Source organism: Hemicordylus capensis, chromosome 1 (assembly GCF_027244095.1).
Source record: "Hemicordylus capensis ecotype Gifberg chromosome 1, rHemCap1.1.pri, whole genome shotgun sequence".
In the NCBI taxonomy this organism is placed as follows: Eukaryota; Metazoa; Chordata; class Lepidosauria; order Squamata; family Cordylidae; genus Hemicordylus; species Hemicordylus capensis.
In genome coordinates this window covers 286,023,327-286,042,384 of record NC_069657.1, presented here as the reverse complement: position 1 = coordinate 286,042,384, position 19,058 = coordinate 286,023,327, and the positions used below count along the sequence as shown (strand labels likewise).

Genomic DNA, 19,058 nt, shown 5'->3' with positions numbered 1-19,058 from the left:
CTCAGCTACTGGTATTCTGAGATATGTTGTTTCGGGACAGTAAAAAACCTATCCTCCATCTCATTTAGTGAATGTCGCTGCGAATTCTGTGCATTAATTATGTGTTGTGTGAAGTACTTTCCGTATCCTGTCCTAAGTCTCCTGCCAACCAATTTTAGTTAATGTTTGTGAGCTATAGTATTATAAGAAAGGGAGAAAAAAAAATCTCTCTATTTTGTCTATAACTAATTATCATGTCTCCCTTAGTCACCTTTTCTCTAAACTAAAAGCCCCAGATGCTTTAGCATTTGTGCATAAGAAAGGTGCTTAGGCCCACTGATAACTTTAGCTACCCTTTTTAAAGGAATTCAATGGCTGGATACATAGTTAAAAATGGCTAATGATACAAACGCAGAAATTTTCACACACACAGAGCAGCGAAAATTAATCTAATCTTATCTGTTGCCTCATCTGGCACCTTGTTCTGAATTCCTCATAAGAATCTGCTCCCCCTAGATATTTCTTTTGTTCACAACATTAATAAATTGCTTTACAGTTAGGAGGAAAAGTGTTCACAGTAGTTTACTATAAATAATTAAAATTAGTATCAAAGGGGGGGGAAGCATCATAATATCAGTCCATAAAACCAGAAAGAAAAATAGAAACTGCAAGAGCCGGATTAAAAATCTGTTCTGCAGAACCTGATAAAAATAAAAATGCCGTCATCTGTTTCAGAAAGATAGCAAGAGATTAAGATGGATAGACCTCTGTCCAGTGAAGAATATTCAAAAGCTCTGGGGCTACAGTTGAAAAGTCCCCACTCCTAGTAGATGTTAACCTAACTTCCAAAAAGAATACTACCCAGAGCAGTTCTTCATTAGTGCTTGGGGGAAATCATATGAGAGAAGATGCTGTATGAGTTAATTGGGACTGAAGTCAATTATTTTATTTATCAAATTTGTATGCCATCCCATACTCCCACCTCTAGGTGGCTTGGATTGCTTCCATCGCTGTGCCGCTTACAATTTAGGGTTGTAAAGATCAGAACCACTGCCTTGAATTGGGCCCAGAAAAAAACTGGTAACCCATGCAGATTCTTAAAGTAAGATAATATGACCATGCTGTCTTATGCTCGTCACTAATTGGGCGATGGTGTTCTGCACCAACTGAATTATCTGGACTGTCTTCAACAGGAGCCCCATGTAGAGTGTTCCTATAATTAGGAAGTCATTAAGACAATAATGACAGCAGGTAGATCTTGATCATATAGCCATAGATGCAGTTGGTGAACCAACCAAAGCTAGAAAAAGGTGGTAAACAAAAAACCACCCCAAAGCATACCACTTGCTATTCCAGGAACAAAGCTGGCTCCAGCAGTACCCCAAATTGAACTTGTTCCTTCCTGGCATATGTGAACTTGTCACTTGCCTGTCTAGCTGCTTAGTCTTCCTCCACCATCATCTTTGCCTTGTCTAGATTAAGCTTAAATTTGTTCACTCTCATCCAGCCCAGCACTGAACCTACATCCTTTTTTAAGAAGCGGCTGCCAACATAACTGGATGTGGTGAAAAGGGGAGAGACAGAGCTGAGTGTCATCAGCATATTAGTGGCATTGTACCCTGTGACTCTAGACCAGGGATTCTCAGCGTTGGATCCCCAGATGTTACTGGACGTCAACTCCCATAATCCCTAGCCCCAGTGGCCTTTGGTTAAGGATTATGGGAATTGAAGTCCAATAACATCTGGGGACCAAGCGTTGAGAATCCCTGCTCCAGACAACCTCACCTAATGATTTCATTTAAGTGTTAAATAGCATGAGAGACAAAACTGAGCTTGGTGGAACTCCACAGGATCATTTCCATGGGAACTTGTATCTCCCAGGACCACCTTTCAGAGTCTCTCTTCAAGGTAGTGGAGCCATTTCAAAATGGTGCCTCCAACTCCCAGACCACAGAGGCAGACCAGAAGGATACCACAGACATGTATTAAAAGCTACTGAAAGGCTCAGGAGAATTAATAGGATTATATTCACCTGTCTCTAATTAACTTTTATCCAAAAGCATATAGAGTTTCCCAGCAACAACCCATTGAGTATCTTGCTCAGGAAAGGTGAAATAGAGAATCTGCTGAAAATTACCCTGGTCAACAGAGTCCAGAGATAGTGTTTTGATCATATCTCTGCTACGTAACAAATCTAGCTCCTAACAGTGCATTGACCATCAACGGACTTTTCCAACTAAGACTTTTTCTGATGAAATCGGTTCCCAAACTTACTCAAGCAGCCATGGCTAGCAGAGACTGAAGGGACTTCCTGTATAGATCCAAAGTCAATGTGGCACAACAACCAGCTTCTTCTGTGGAATGGGGTGGTAGCTTGCAGAGCAACTGTTTTGCATGCAGAATAGATTTGGTCTGGGTCCCAGGTTCAATCTCCAGGTTAGGGCTGGGAAAGAAAAAGCTTTGCCTGAAACCTTGGAGATCTTCTGCCATTCAGAGTAGACATTATGAGCTAGATCACTCCGTAGATGGTAGCATTCTGTGTTCCACACAACAGAATCTAAGAACACTTTGGTTTTTAAGACGTTTCAATTCTGAATTAAAAACCTTATTGTGGGGGGTGTAGCTTTGCATTAATGTAGTGTTTGTATGTGCAAAAAGAAGCATTTTGGCTAATAGAAACTTTTTACAATAAATACTTTTGTTATTGAATGTCTATTTTGTCCCCCATTAGGGAGATGCAGTGAAAGACTTAATGCTCCGCTTCCTTGGTGAACAAGCTGCAGCAAAAAGACAAGTTCTAAATGCCAACTCTGTAGATCAGTCTTTTGTAGGCTTGAAGCAGCTGATAGTAAGTAACAATGTGGTAACTTTCTTGGTGCATATTGAACCTTTAATTTCTTCTCTTGATAGGAGCTCAAAACCTTATTCATACAATATTAGAAATGAAGACTTGACTGGTTCAACTCCCTGCATTGGGGCAGTGTCTTTTACATTCAGCTCTGCCAAGTCTTCTCCAAACTCAAATTCCACAGCTTAGCAGCTGCATGCCAACTATTTTCACATGGCTGACACTCTTGAGTTGCAGTCGTATAGCACATTAATTGTGTCACCCCAACAGTACTGGTTGCTTCTCTCTCATTTCTGCCTCCATTCTTTGCTCCTGCTTTCATTCATAACACCTTGGGGAGCTTTAGTGCTGCCAGTATGTGCTTCCCGGACTGCCTGGATTCCAGCCTGTGGCTGATGCTTAGAACAATGTGCAGCGTAGGCAAGAAAAACTGTCTCATCTCTCTAGAGCACAGTGGTTTCCTAATTCACAGTCACTAGTGGCTGAGAGCTAGTATTTGGCTTATGTAGATCAGCCCATACCATTCAGTTGTCTCATTCCATAAGCATGCAAAAAGTGGGCAATGCCAGAGGTACATTTAGAGAAATGGGTTTAGTAAGACAATATCAAATTACTTTAGCAAGTGAGTTACTCCTTGCATTAAGAAGGAAGCTTTTAAACATGTGCATTGCATTGCTACAAACCCATCTGGTTGATGACACTCTCTGCTCTGCTCCCATAACGTTCAGTTTCCTGTCTTAAACTTATAGGCTTGCTGTATTATGTCTGGGATTCCAATAGTCTTGAAATAGTGTTGCTTCTGTCTCAAGAGTAAAGAGCAATGTCTCACTTCAAGCCTGTATACTGAATATTTTGAATATTTATACTAATGCATGTTAGTTGGTAAGGCATTCAGTTGCATGTCAAGTTATCAAATGTTTTTTAAAAGCCTATATTTGGCCAAAAAAAACCCCAAACCCATATGCTTAGTTACTATCGTTCAATTGTTTTAACTTCTTCTATATCATAGCATTTTCATAATTCAAAGGAAAAATGTGATTGTTTTCAGTACAGAAAATATGCAGCTTAAAAATGGACTAACAATTTTTAATTATAATATTGCAATTGTGTGTTAGTGAGCTTTAAGCTTGTAATAACTTTCAGCAAACTTTAGCCTAGGAAGGGGTTACTGACTGAGTGTTTTTTCCTCCAAGTAATGTCAAAGTCTTCCACCAGAGCAATTTACATTGGAGAAGAATGTCATAGCAAATGGAGGAGGACATTTTAATCATTTTAATGGTGTCGCACGTAGAGTTAATGACTCCCTTTTGAGACTCCATTGGGCAGGGGGATCATATACGTTCTGTTACTTGTGCTCTTGATTAATGTTAAATTCCCGTATGTTGTCAAATATAATAAGCTGTAGGTCTTGTGTATTTACTTTTTTATAGCTGAGAAGTTTTACTTCAAAGTTTTTGGGTATTTTTTTTTAAAAGCCCTCCCAGCTTAAATTGCCCTTTTATCTCTGCACTGAAGGTAAGGAGTTGTGACTAGTCATTCTTCAGTTGATTCTAGAAAGTGGAAATGGTTTGTCAGTTCATAAGCCATTCAAAGCAGTTCAATTATGTCTTCATGTTCTGGGCTGCTGTGGAATCTTATTTGGGGGTTTTCAACAAGGGTTAGGGTGGAAAATCTTCCTTGAAGAATAGCTTGCCTGTCAGCACTGATCTTCTCTTGCGGTACACAGCTGCAGAAGTGTTGGGTTTGTGTTCTAAGGCAGGATTGGGCTGATTAAGGTGATATCCCTTTTTTTTGTACTAGACTACCTTAGGCCACTGATGTGCTTTCAATTTACAAAGTAGGAATGAATGTAGGGATTGCTTAACTGTTGAAGTATAACTAATCTGTATCAAGTGATCCTGAATATACACACTTGCTTAAGATGTGCCGTACAGAATCAGACCAAATTTCACCTAGTCTTACAGCAGGGAAGTAGCTTGCCTAGGGAATAAGAGGTTACTGGTTCAAATCCCTGCTGGTATGTTTCCCAGACTATGGGAAACACCTATATCAGGCAGGAGTGACATAAGCTGTTGAAAAGCATCATCACATACTGCATGGGAAATGGTAATGTTAAACCCCTACTGTATTCTACCACAGAAAACCACATGGCTCTCTGGTTGCCAGGAGTCGACACCGACTCGGCAGCACAACTTTACCTTTAGCATTCTTTACAAGAACCTTAGCAACTAGAAAGTCATAGAGGCCCCCTAGAAATTGTCTAGAGCTCCACCAGTTAATACAGCCTTCTGCCAACCTCTGTTCTAAGGCATACTTGCAGTTTACATTGGCTGCCAATTACATCCTGGTTTGCAGTATGTTGAATGAACCAAAATGCATCCTGAAATATTCCAGAATGTTCTGCAGTGCATAAGGATTCCCAGCAGAGAAATCAACGTGACAAGGATTTCCTCAATGCAGAAAGTTAGAAAACAGTCTGTGAGTGTGTGTTTCCTTCACAAACAGAATGTGGATTTTCAGGATCAGTGATCAGGATCAGTTCTTCCTAAAGAAAGATGCCATCATAGATTATTACTACAAGTGTTTCTTTGTCATGGTATGATGATTAATTAGTAGCATGTTTTGGCTTGTGTGAATTTAAAATTGCACCAGTGAACTTCCCACTTGCTAAATCTGACTTTCTTTGAGTTACATATCTCCATCCTAAACAATGTCTTTTCAGGGGCAGTTGCCCTGGGATTATTGAGTAGCCTGTGGTTGCCTGTCCCTCTGCAGATAAGGTGAAACAGACTTATGGTAGCTGAATGGCTGACTAGTGCAGATATTGTAATGTTGGGAAAATATATTTCTTAACTTTGGTTTCTCTTAGGGTATATCTTCAGTAGTCCACTTCAGAGGAGTAAACATATGGCCATCAAAGATTTAATAAGTAATTTAAAAAATGAATTTATATTTGAAACCAGACATCCATATATTTATTATCGCTGGTCCATTATTCTGCTGCATCACCTGAACTGTATAACCTTCCTTGCATATGTACATCTGTCATACATCAAAGAACAGATGGTGTCCATTCCTGCAGTTCTGTGTCCTCTGGCTGTGATCCCATTAAAGTGAAGGAGGCTCTCTGTCTGAACCTGAGCAAGGGATATAAAGATGAGATTATAATACATCTCCTAATGTAGTGAGGTGGCCAAGAAACTAAGTTGCAAACCAAAAAGACTCTCGCTCAGATCTCACTTCAGTCTTGGACACCATTTCCTCTAAGGCACGTGGCTGCACACCCCCCCAAGCCCTCCATGCAGCTTTCCCTGAATGCCGCTCACTTCTGCTGTGGCTCCTGCTCCCCCGCAACCCCAGTCACCTTTCCCCATTGCCACTGAGGTACTTGTGAAGGGGGGGAGTCATCTCCCTCTGAGAGTCCCGCTGCAGTGAATAGGACTCTCGGAGGAGATGATTCCCTCCTTCACAAGAGCCTTGTGCTTGTCTGTCTGTCTCCGTTCTTCCCCCACCCACGTCCTCCCAGGAACAGCAGCAATACCCTGGACTCGCCAACCCTCTCTCACCACCCTCCCCTCTGGATCCCCATGCCTGCTCTGATGTGTCACCATAGAAGACTGATTGTTTTATAGCATGGCAAGGCTGTTCTTATGTTCTGAAAGTGGTTTACATTGGACAGATTGGGGGGGGGGGGAATGATTCCATGTCCCCTACCGCCTTGGGATTATTTTAATGAAAGATGGTGGACAATAAATAAAATAAAGCTGTCTTTACAGGATAAGTGCAAGAAAGCAAGGATGAATTCAAATTTTAAATAAAACTTAAACAGGGAGTTAATTGGTTTTTTGTTTTAATTAATAAAACAAAACTTAAATTTATTATAATTTAATTTTATTATTTAATACAAAAATATTATTTTGTTATAGGCCACTTTTAAGCACCAATTACTATTATGGAAAGAAAGCAGATAAAGGAAACTGGCCAGCAGCAGCTTCTAATACAAAATCAAATATATAATATACTTCTTTTTTCCTTCCATATTTATGGTGCACATTTATGGTGCTTAGTAATGAAAAACTAGCTTCAGTGTTGATTAAAAGCTGCAGAAGAAGAGAGGTGGGAGCCGGGGTAGGGGGAGAGATAAAAAGATTTTGCATGCTGCACTTTGCGCAGCGCATTATTGCTGTACATGTGTGTGAGTGAGTGAGAGATGTGTGCACACTGCCTTGAAACTGCCACCCCGAACAAAACAGTTTACACTCACTGATGATAAAAATTGGAAGGAACACGGGTCCTGGAGTCTCTGGGTAGTCTTGCAATAGTAACAATTATCTCAGCCTCAACCCTCCCTCTTTTGTAATATGGGGATAATAATGCTAGCCTGTCTTTCACGGTTGTAAGGAACACAGAATATACTTCAAACATGTTGGAGCTCTTTAAAGATCTAAAATCCTTTGGTTTAAGATTACACTTAAGGTGAATCCTAATGGGACTCTTAGAATTAAAAAATATGGCAATTCACACTTAATATGCTCGCCTTCACTTTAATGTGATATTGCCATGACACAGTCCAAACACTCTCTCTGTTATCATACTTTTACAAATTAGCCTCTGTACATCCAAATTGTACGTTCCTCTTTCACCTTCACATTCAGAAACAGGGATCCCCAAATTTAGACTTAGCTTGCTAGCCAACCATTATTGTGGCTGCCACCAATCCTTTCTCTTCCCTCCAATCCTCTTCTGGCACACAGGCAGAGGTCTTAGGAGAGAAGCAGGTCTTCTGTCATTTGCACTGGCATATAGAGATGGTAAGAAAGTGGGAACCTTCTTCTACTGCTCAGAAAGGATTCTTTCTGTTTCTTTCTTTCTCAGAAATGGCAGTGGAAATGAGACCTCTGATGAAAAGATCTATGTGGTGCTGAGTGTCCAGCTCACCAGATTTCTCTGGGAGCACTCAGCGCTGGCAAGTGGGTTTGTTGATACCTGCTTAAACACTAGACTTTTTTTCACTTATAAAAAAATTGAAGACCCCCATATGCTTAAGAAATCTGGACTTGCTATTGTGGCCAAGTCGCTACAAGAGTTGCATTTTGTCTTGGAAAATGTATCTCAAGTTTATGGTCATAAGAACAGCCCTGCTGGATCAGGCCCAAGACCCATCTAGTCCAGCATCTTGTTTCACACATCACCAGATGCCGCTGGAAGCCTACACACTGGAGTTGAGGGCATGCCCTCTCTCCTGCTGTGACTCCCTTGCAACTGGTACTCCGAGGCATCCTGCCTTTGAGGCTAGAGGTGGCCTGTAGACCTCTGATTAGTAGCCGATGATAGACCTCTCCTCCATCAAGTTATTCAAACCCCTCTTAAAGCCATCCACATTGTTGACTGTCACCACATCTTGGGGCAGAGAATTACACAAGTTGATTGTGCATTGTGTGAAAAAGTACTTCTGTTTGTTGGTCCTAGATTTCCTGACAATCAATTTCATGGGATGACCCCTGGTTCTAGTGATATGTGAGAGGGAGAAAAATTTTTCTCTATGCACTTTCTCCACACCATGCATGACTTTATAGACCTTTATCATGTCTCCCTGCAGTCATCTTTTTTTTCCTAAACTAAAACATCCCAGGTGTTGTAGCCTTGCCTCATAAGAAAGGTGATCTAGACCGCTGATCATCTTGGTTGCCCTCTTCCGTACCTTTTCCAGTTCTACAATATGGTGATACCTTTTTTAGATGCGGTGACCAGAATTGTACACATTACTCCAGGTGTGGCTGCACCATAGTTTTGTATAAGGGCATTATAATATTTGCCGTTGTATTCTTCAATCCCCTGGTCAGTCACCGACAGTTCAGATCCCATCATCATATACTTGAAGTTGGGGGTTTTCGTCCCAATGTGCATCACTTTACACTTGCCAGCATTGAACAGCATTTGCCATTTTGTCGCCCACTCACCCAGTTTGGAGAGATACTTTTGGAGTTCCTCACAATCTGTTTTGGATTTCACTACCCAAAAGAGTTTGGTATCATCTGCAGATCTGGCCAACTCAATATTTACTCCTACTTCTAGATCATTTATGAATAAATTTTAAAGCACTGGTCCCAGTACAGATCCCTGGGGGACCACACTTCGTACTTCCCTCCATTGTGAAAACTCTCAATTTATACCTACCCTCTGTTTCCTGTCCTTCAACCAGTTAGCAATCCACACATGTACTTGTCCCCTTATACCATGACTGCTAAGTTTCCTCAGGAGTCTTTGATGAGGAACTTTGTCAAAAGCTTTTTGGAAGTCCAGGTATACTATGTCAACTGGATCACCTTGATCCATACACTTGTTGACACTCTCAAAGAACTCCAAAAGGTTTGTGAGGCAAGATTTCTCTTTGCAGAAGCCATGCTGGTTCTCTCCCAGCAGGGCCTATTCTTCTATGTGCTTTACAATTTTATCCTTGAGGATGTTTTCCCTCAGTTTGCTTGGAATGGACGTTAAGCTAACTGGCCTGTAATTTCCTGGATCGCTCTTGGATCCCTTTTTGAAAATTGGTGTTGCATTGGCTACTTTCCAGTCCTCCAGTACAGAGCCAGGGATAAGTTATATATTTTAGCAAGGAGGTTGGCAATTTCACACTTGAGTTCTTTGAGGACTCTTGGATGGATGCCATCCGGCCCTGGCAATTGGCTAGTTTTCAGTTTTTCCAGACAGTTTAGAACATCATCTCTTGTCACTTCTATCTGACTCAATTCTTAAGCTTCCATCCCCAAAAAGCCTGGCTCAGGAACAGGTATATACTCAGTATCCTCTGCCATGAAGACAGACGCAAAGAACTCATTTAGCGTCTCTGCAACCTCCAGACCATCCTTAATAATGTTGGTTTCGATGTTGGTGCAGCCGGTGATTCTGTCGATGCCCTGGTGGGAACATGGAATAGAGAACTCACCAGGGCAGTAGATAGTATTGCTCCTAAGCGTCCCTCCAGGCCTGCTTCTAAGATGGCCCCCTGGTATACGGAGGAGTTGCGGGGGATGAAGCGGCTTGGTAGGCGACTGGAACGCAGGTGGAGGAGAACTCAGCTCGAATCTGACAGGATGCAGCATAGAACCCATTTGAAGACCTATACAATGGCGGTGCGCGTGGCAAAAAAGCATTTTTGGTCGGTGCGAATTGCATCTGCGGGCTCACGTACGGCAGAGTTATCCCGGGTGCTGAGGAGTATAATCTCTGCTCCTTCTGCCTCAAATCAATTCCCGGAGACACTCTGCTGTGACGCCTTTAGTGGGTTCTTTGCGAATAAAATCTCCTGTATTCGGGCCGACTTGGACTCCACTATTTCTGCAGGGTCCATGAGGGAGGTATCCAGCAATCCCTCTTGCAGTGTTAGGATGGATCAGTTTCAATCTGTGACTCTTGATGACGTGGACTGGAGCGGTGCAGCCTACCACTTGTTCTCTGGATCCTTGCCCGACCTGGCTGCTTCGATCTAACGGAGAGATTGTTGGGGATGGCCTAGTTAATATCATAAATGCATCGCTGGGAGAGGGTAGGGTGCCTCCTTGTTTGAAGGAGGCAATAGTTAGACCTCTTCTTAAGAAGCCTACCCTGGATCCCTCAGCGATGGATAGTTATAGGCCAATCTCCCCTGGCTGGGCAAGGTAATCGAGAGGGTGGTGGCTAACCAGCTCCAGGCGGTTTTGGAGGAATCTGATTATCCAGACCCATTTCAAACTGGCTTTAGAACGGGCTATGGGGTTGAGACAGCCTTGGTCGGCCTGATGGATGACCTTTACCGGGGAATCGACAGAGGGAGTGTGACTCTGTTGGTCCTCTTGGATCTCTCGGCGGCATTCGATACCATCGACCATGGTATCCTTCTGGGTCACCTGGAGGAGTTGGGAATAGGGGGCACTGCTTTGCAGTGATTCCGTTCCTATCTCTTGGGTAGATCCCAGATGGTGGAGCTTGGTGACAGTCGCTCCTCAAAGCAGGAGCTGTTATAAGGAGTCCCTCAGGGCTCCATTCTGTCACCAATGCTTTTCAATATCTACATGAAACCGCTGGGTGGAGTCATCAGGAGATTTGGTGCTGGGTGTTATCAGTATGCTGATGACACCCAAATCTACATCTCCTTTTCATCTTCAGGAAATGGCACTCACTCTTTAAATGCCTGCCTACAGGCAGTAATGGGCTGGATGAGGGAGAACAAATTGAAGCTGAATCCAAGCAAGACGGAGGTTCTCATGGTGGGGGCTCAGAATCTGAGGAGTGAGTTAGTTCTCCCTGTGCTGGATGGGGTTACGCTCCCCCGGAAGGAGCAGGTGTGCATCTTGGGAGTACTCCTAGACCCAGGCCTCACCCTGGTCTCACAGGTGGAGGCCATGGCCAGGAGTGCTTTCTATCAGCTTCGGCTGATTTGACAGCTGCGCCCATTCCTTGAGGAGGATGACCTTAAAACAGTGGTGCACCAGCTGATAACCTCCCAGCTTGACTATTGTAATGCGCTCCACAATGGCAGTAACAGTGCGGGCGGGGTGGTAATTTGAGGGTTAGAATATCGGTGAGCACCCTTGGATATGTAAAAGGGTGATTGGTTAATCGCTCCTTTGTGGCCTGTGCGGCACGGGGAAAATGATTGCCGTGAAACCTGCTTCAGGACTTCTCCAAACTTTGGGCTGCGCGGTCCGGGGTGGATGAATGCCTAAAAGTATCCAGATCCTCTCTTACAGAAGGGGGGGTTGGCTTTTGAAGGAATTGAGTGGGGCGTACCTGCCCATTCCTGAGCCAGGGTGTGTCGCCCAGTAGGGTGATGGCTAGGACTTCAGAGTTCTGACCTGCTTCTATTGGCCCGCACTGTTCTCTAAGGGTGTTTAATCACCTGGTGTTCCAGTCTGCCATGCCTGTGTAATAGTTAATAAAGTTGTGGCCCTTTTCATCCATATTAACTCTACGTGTCTTCTTGAGCTGGGGTCTGGGGACAATGTTTAATTCTTGTTTTAAAATGTTTTTAAATTGTTAATTGTTGTGTTATTGCTTTTAATTTGTTTTAGCTTTTCATTGTTTTACAAAGTTTGTTTCAATTGTAAACCGCCCTGAGCCATTTTTGGAAGGGCGGTATATAAATCAATCAATCAATCAATCAAATAATTAATTAATCCCTTTCAGTCCCTCATTGTCTAATGGTCCTACCGCCTCCCTGGCAGGTTTCCTGCTTCTGATGTATTTAAATAAGTTTTTGTTATTCCCCTTGATGCTTTTAGCTAAATGTTTTTCAAACTCCCTTATTGTCACCTTGCATTTCTTTTTGCCAGAGTTTGGGTTCCTTTCTGTTCTCTTCATTTAGACAGGCCTTCCAATTTCGGAAGGAAGTCTTCTCCTCTTTTATGGCTTCCTTGACAGTACCTCTTAGCCATGCTAGCATCCTCCTGGACTAAGTAGTACCTTTCCTCCTTTGGGGTATACAATCTAACTGGGCTTCTAGTATTGTGGTTTTGAGTAAACTCCATGCATTCTGGAGTGAAGTGACTCTTCTGATTTTCCCTTTCAGCTTTCTTTTCACCATACTCCTCATTTTGGAGAAGTTTCCTCTTCTGAAATTCAAAGTGTCTGTGTTAGACTTCCTTGGTGATTCTCTCCCTGCATGTATGCTGAATTTGATGGCACTATGGTCACTGTTCCCTAAAGGGTCGATGACACTGACATCACGGACCACGTCCTGGGTGCCACTCAGGATTAAGTCCAAGGTTGCCTTCTCTCTGGTTGGTTCCAAGACCAGCTGTTCTGGAGCACAGTCATTTAGTATATCTAGAAATTTTACCTCTCTGTCATGACCTGCCTGTGAATTTACCCAGTCTATGTGTGGGGTAATTGAAGTCACCCATGATTACTGCCCTGCTACTCCTTGATGCTTCCCTAATTTCCTGCTGCAACTCCCAGTCACTGTCAGCGTTTTGATCCAGAGGGCAATATCACATCCCCAGTAGTACATTTCCTTTCAGGCCTTGTATTGTCACCCACAGGGTTTCTGTGGAGGACCCCGGTCCACCTAGGTTTTCTACTTTGTTAGGTTCTAACAACATTCAGTGCAACTCCATCTCCAAGGCGCCCCTCCCTGTCCTTTCTATATAGAGTTTATATCCATGGATAACAGTGTCCCACTGGTTCTCACTGTTCCACCATGTTTCTGTCAAAACACTTGGAACTCTTTGTAGTTTTATTTTCAGAAGTGTCTTCTCTAGAAGCGTCATTAGACAGTCAGTGCACTAGTATGCTGGTAACCTTTAATAAATGTCATGCCACTATATTCTTAATAAATGAATAGTATGATCTGCTGCTGCTGCTGTAGTAAGATGCATTCAACCAGCAAGCTCAGCAGAACTGGGAATTCACCCATAATGATTTAAGACTTTCCTGCTGCCTCTTGTTCAAAGAGCAGTCCAGAAGGAATTATGTGATGGATCTGATTATGATATGGTTGCCAGATACACTTTCATAAAGCAGTGCTGTTTATTTTAGAACATCACAAATTGCATATTGTAGGCCGGTGTCTCTTAATCGGGAATATTCCATTTTCATAGTGTTCTTCACTTTTGAAACTTTGACCTTCCATCCCTCAGTTGGAAGAATGTTATACCCTAACCAGAATGTTATATTGTTAACCTTTTACTTATCTATCAAATTTGTAGACCGCTCCAAGCTTCTGTCTTTGGGCAGTTTACAACCTTGAAACAAATTAAGACAAACAAATGAAAACTTTAAAACAATTTAAAACCACAGTCCAATTAAAAAACTTGGGTGGAAAAAATGAGTCTTTTAAGGACTTTATAAAAAGTTGTCAGAGATGGGGAGGTTCTGTTTCAGCAGGGGATGCATTCCAAAGTCTTGGGAAAGCAACAGGAAGGCCCATTCCAGTGTAGTGTTACCAGAACATCCTCGAGGTGCTGGCTAGACACCTCAACTATGCTTTTGGCTTGGCTTGGGAAAATTAGCTTGGCCTGGGGAGCAGTTTGGTTTTAGTATCGACTTAAGCAAGTTTAGGTCTATTAGAAAGAACAAAGAGACAGGAGTACAGCTCAGACGCTTTATTAAGGGTAAACTTGGGGGTACAGAAGGGAAAAAAGGTTCGGTTAGGCAAGAATAAATATGGCTGATATTCTAAACAGAAATCTTGATTGTGATAACATTGGCTGAGGTTCTAAACAAGAGCCTGGCTAGAGGTTTGCTTTAAAAAGTGCCTGGAAAGCGGAGAGGGAGGCAGAGAAAGCAGAAAAGCAGTGAAGAGACCTTAGGAGAGCAAGAGGGTAGTTTACCTATCCATCCTAGGTTGGTTGATGTGTTTATTGCACATAGGTCTCCTCATGAGTAGCAAGTGGGGGAAGTGTGGATGAAGAAGAGCGAGGAGTGAAGGGCTACAACTTGTGTGTCTGAGGTGCTGAGTGCAGGACTCCAAGGCCATGTGCTTTGACCAGGGGTACATATACCCCAAAACATGCCCGGAGGAAGTTTCCAAGCCATGCTCACTCCCTGGAAGGGGGAGGGGGAATTCAGGCAGAACAAAGATGTTCATTGCTACATGAACTTAGACAATTTTGGGTATAACTTGACATACAAAAGGGCAAGAATAAGCTATGTAAATATGCATGTATGCTGAATGGTGGTACTTGAGTGCTGTTCTAGAATGGAGATGTCTTCCAGGTGCAAAAAGATACATACCCGTAGGTTTTCAATGAATTGGTCTCTGCCCTGGGTCTTTGTCAGCCAATTTGTTAACTATAATGAGGTGGAAATGCACTATTATCTATTCTATGCCACTCCTTAAGAGTGCTTCAAGATGTTTCTTTGACAAAGGGTGTATCTCTTCCCTGAAGAGTTTACTTTTGAAAGGAGGTTTTCTCATCAGCTGATGCCTCTCTGTGCAGAAAGGGGTGGGAACATCCTATCTCGGTCTATGCTGGCCTGGCCTGAGGCGCATTGCCCACCACTTGCTTGTGCAAGTCACCAGCTGTGAATCGTTGCCAACTCAAAGTTCAAAAGTGGGGCTATGATCCTGTAGGCTCACACAGTTCTGTGCAATCCAGAATCATATAGATGGGTGTCTTCTGTGCTACCCCAAAATTGGTCTGATTGGCAACATTAGCCACAAGATGAGTTGGTGGCAACTGCAGACGATCCTCTCTGGATGATGTCAACGGGCAATGGGATTTATGGTGAAAACGATGTTCTCTTCAATGCCCAGGGCCTAAGCTGTTTAGGGCTTTGTAGGTTTATTTTATTTATTTATTTATTTATTTTTGCATTTTTATATCGCCTTTCGTTAAAATATAGCCCCAAGGCGGTTTACAAAAGTTAAAAAGATACAATAAAAACACAATAAAAACAACATGCTAAGAGTATAAAAACATATAAAAACAGGCATAAAACAATACAAGAAATAAAAACACTCAGAAGCAGCAGTAAAAACGATTATGTAAAAGCCTGGGTAAAAAGCCAAGTCTTTACAAGCTTTCTAAAAGCCATGATGGAGTCCGAGGAGCGAATGACCACTGGGAGAGCATTCCAGAGTCTGGGGGCAGCAACAGAGAAGGCCCTGTCCCGAGTGCACGACAGCCGGGCCTCTCTCATTGTCGGCTACAAACAGGTTACAAACAGCACCTTGTATTTTGCCCAGAAACATATTGGCAGCCAGTGTAGTTCTTTTAGGAGTAATACGGTCTCTCCAAGAAGACCCAGAGACCAATCTGGCTGCCATATTCTGTACCAAGTGCAGTTTCCGGACTACATACAAAGGCGCAGTTCCACATAGTGTGTTGCAGTAGCCAAGTCTTAAGGTTACCAGCATATGTACCACTGTTTTGAGGCTGTGAGAAATTCTTGAGAAATGGGTGCAGCTGGAGTATCGGCCAAAGCTGATAAAAAGCACCTCTGGCCACCACCTCAGTCTGGGACACCAGGGAGAGGTTTGGGTCCAGAAGCACTCCCAAACTGCATACCTGTTCCTTTGGGGGAAGTGTGACCCCATCCAGAACCAGCAGATCAAAACTGTCTTGCGAATTCCAACTCTGCACAATAAGCACCTCTTGTCTTATCTGGATTCAGTCTCAGTTTGTTATTCCTCATCTAGCCCATTGCCACCTCCAGGCAGGTGTTTAAAGAGGTTATTCCTTCACCTGATGATGCTGATATGGAAAAATAGATTTGGGTGTCATCAACATACTGATAACACCTTGTACCAAATCTCCTGATGATCTCTCCCAGTGACTTCATGTAGAAGTGGAAAGGATTGGAGACAGTATGGAGTCCTGAGAGAGGCTATATAAAAGTTCACTTTTTGAAGAGCAACAGTCTCCAAGGAACACAATCTGGAGTCCAACCTTAACCAGATGGTGGTCTATCCATGACAGTGGGGAAGTCACAGGAGTCTCCACCCATGGAACACCACCCTGATGAAAGTAAAAGACTAGATCAAGCATGTGACCAGCAATGTGTGTCAGTCCCAAGACCACTTGGGATAGACCAGTGTCATGTCCGCTATGAACTCTTGAGCCACCCCTTATAAATTGGTCCCAAAGTGAACATGGAAGTCCTCCACCACCTGGGGGACTTCAATGCCAAGCCTGAGACCAAGTCCATCAGCTCAGTTAGAGATTCTGTTGGGCAGCGTCTTGATCAGTACACCAACAGGTGTCCCAGTCTATCCCTGGTCCCCAAATTATATGGTCAGACACTTCGGCAGGGATCCTGGTAAGGGAGATCTTATTCTTGTAGTCCAGATCCACTCCATATCCCTGCTCATGTCCCCCCACCTGCTCCTCAACAGAGTACCCTGGAGGGAGAAGGAACCAGACTAGACCACCAGCCTCCCGCAACCAAGTCCCTGGTACATACCAGATCGGCCCCTTCATCCATAATCAGATCAACTATTGCTCCTTTTAAAAGTTCTTTCTGAATTATTCATGTGTTTAGTATCTGAAGTAAAACACTTTAAGTCACTCAGTGAAATAGTGAGTGATTGAAATGCATGGGACATTTAAATTATATAATTCAAAATTTCAGGGATGTTCTTGCAACTAAAAATGTATCCCCTTTCCTCTTATAAATGAACATTATTGGAACACTGGGAAAGAAGTCCTCAGTTTCCCTTGCTGCACGGATATATTATGGTGTGGCTCAGTTCATAATGTAGATTTGATTATGGCTCCTGACCTACCATCTCTTGCAAACTGGGAGGCAGCCTTAGGAGGAAAGTGATAAGAGTGTGCCTTCCTGAGGCTGGTTCCCAGTTTGCACCAGACCTTAGTCTCAATTGTAGTACATATTTCACATTCCAATTACAAGAGTTGTCTTTTCCCTTTTGAAAAGGGTGGATTGATTTTCTACTTTCATTGTTGCTGATGCTGTGGCTGAAGATGATGGACAAGATGTGGAGGCAGGAAAAAAGCTCCCTTGGGCTTGTCAAAAACAGTGAATTTTGAAACTTCAGAAAGCAGGAGCCAGAAACGGTTAATGACTTGGAAAACGAAGGGCAGTTTGAGGAGAGAAAAGGGATGAAGGAGAGGCTTCAAACTCACATTTCAGATAGAAACATAATCCGTGACATCTTGTATGGACCCCATGTCTTGGTCAGCATGTGCTCCATAGTGGAGGGTGTTGTGCAAGAGTGTTTTCCCCCTCTTTTAACTTTCCATTATCATGATTCAGTAAATAACTGGGATGGGCCTTACACAATCATTTGGATGGGAATTTGACATCGCAGGACAGAAGTGAAATATTGGTATGGGATGGGACTAGAACCTCATAGTTTGCAAGAGTGGGATGGGATGAGTGGGCAGTTGTTATGCTTTTGCTACAGTGAAGGTGAAAATGATTTGTCAAAGGGAAGTTTCCATTAATTGTTGTTTCAATTTCTGCATTGCTATTTATTACAACCATTTAAGGAATTACTAAGCGGTATTTTAGTAGTCTGACCAAGTTATCCTTGATTCCACCCTGGGCTGTGTGGAATGGATAGGCACACTAGTAGTGGGACGCTAGCCCTGCTAACTGAGCAAAGAGGCAGTTAAATAGTGATTCTTTTTAGCAGGGGAAGAACAATGACCCCTATCCACCCCAGCACAGCATCCCTCCAGTGGTATCTACCTTACGTTTCTTTTTAGATTATGAGCCCTTTTGGACAGAGAACAATCTTAGTTGTTTTGTTTAAATCATGTTCAGAACTTTTGTTGAAAAGCAGTAGTACTAGTATAAATTATTGTGCTGCTGACAAATGTCTGATGCATATTTTCAGAGAGTTTGAAGCTCAGAGAATGAGGAGAGAGAGAGAGAGACAAAGAGAGATATTTTATTTGGTGAATGACCAGGCATTGCAAATCTCATGTTCTTGTTTACTACCAAAAAATATTTTCACCCAGATGTATTTTTCAAGTGAACCTTATTGAATGACCTTCATGAATGCATCATCTAAAAACTAATAGGAACATAATCTGATCCCAGACAGTGAAATAGCTAGAGATAATGGGTACAATTTTTGGACAGAATGGGTACAATGACAAAAATCTTGCATATTTTAGGTGGGTTAAAAACTGATCACTGTTTCTGAATGGAACAATTTCTGGCCTGTCATAAATTGTGTATGCTTTTACAACAGCAATCTTCTAATTGTAAATTGTGAGTTGTCTGGCTTCATTTTTTGTCTAATTATACAAGTAGCTTTGACAAATGACATTCCACTTCCTACTGGCCAGCTTTACTGACCTTGTCATTATTACTAATGGTTAGCTGTAGCTGCTTCAAGCAAAATAAGTAGATCCAAATTTTAAGCAGCTGAATGTATTAGTTACTTAGCCCATTCTTTTTCCTCTTCTCCCCCTACAGAGCAGCAAAAACTGGAGAGCAGCAGTTGACTTATGTGGTCGACTTCTGACAGCCCATGGTCAAGGCTACGGCAAAAGTGGCCTACCTACAAGTCATACCACAGACTCTCTGCAGGTACGTTTGCCTTTCAGTCAGGTAAATATTTGCATTCCATTTTACAGATGGGTGTCTCTGCATTCTTGTGCTTGCCTTCAGTTCCTCAGTTTGCACCTAGAGAAGAGAGAAAGGCAACTTGTTTCGCTTCAAGAATTCTGTTGTAAACCAACTTTAACTGGATGCCTATTGCTAATGCATAGGTTCTTGGCATTAAAAAGGGGACACTAGTCTCCTGTTAAGGGGCAGATCCCATCTCACCAGTTTA

General features: G+C 42.7%; 1 protein-coding gene across 5 annotated transcripts in view; it reads left to right on the top strand.

Annotated features, from left to right (window-relative positions):
* The window catches only part of TRAPPC12 (trafficking protein particle complex subunit 12), a 90,637-nt gene that overhangs the window by 9,790 nt on the left and 61,789 nt on the right, over window positions 1-19,058 (top strand). For all 5 annotated transcript variants that reach the window (XM_053285952.1, XM_053285953.1, XM_053285951.1 and 2 more), the window contains 2 exons: window positions 2,711-2,827; window positions 18,698-18,811. In XM_053285952.1, the coding sequence (XP_053141927.1) occupies window positions 2,711-2,827; window positions 18,698-18,811 (231 nt within the window). The remainder of the gene's footprint in view (window positions 1-2,710; window positions 2,828-18,697; window positions 18,812-19,058) is intronic.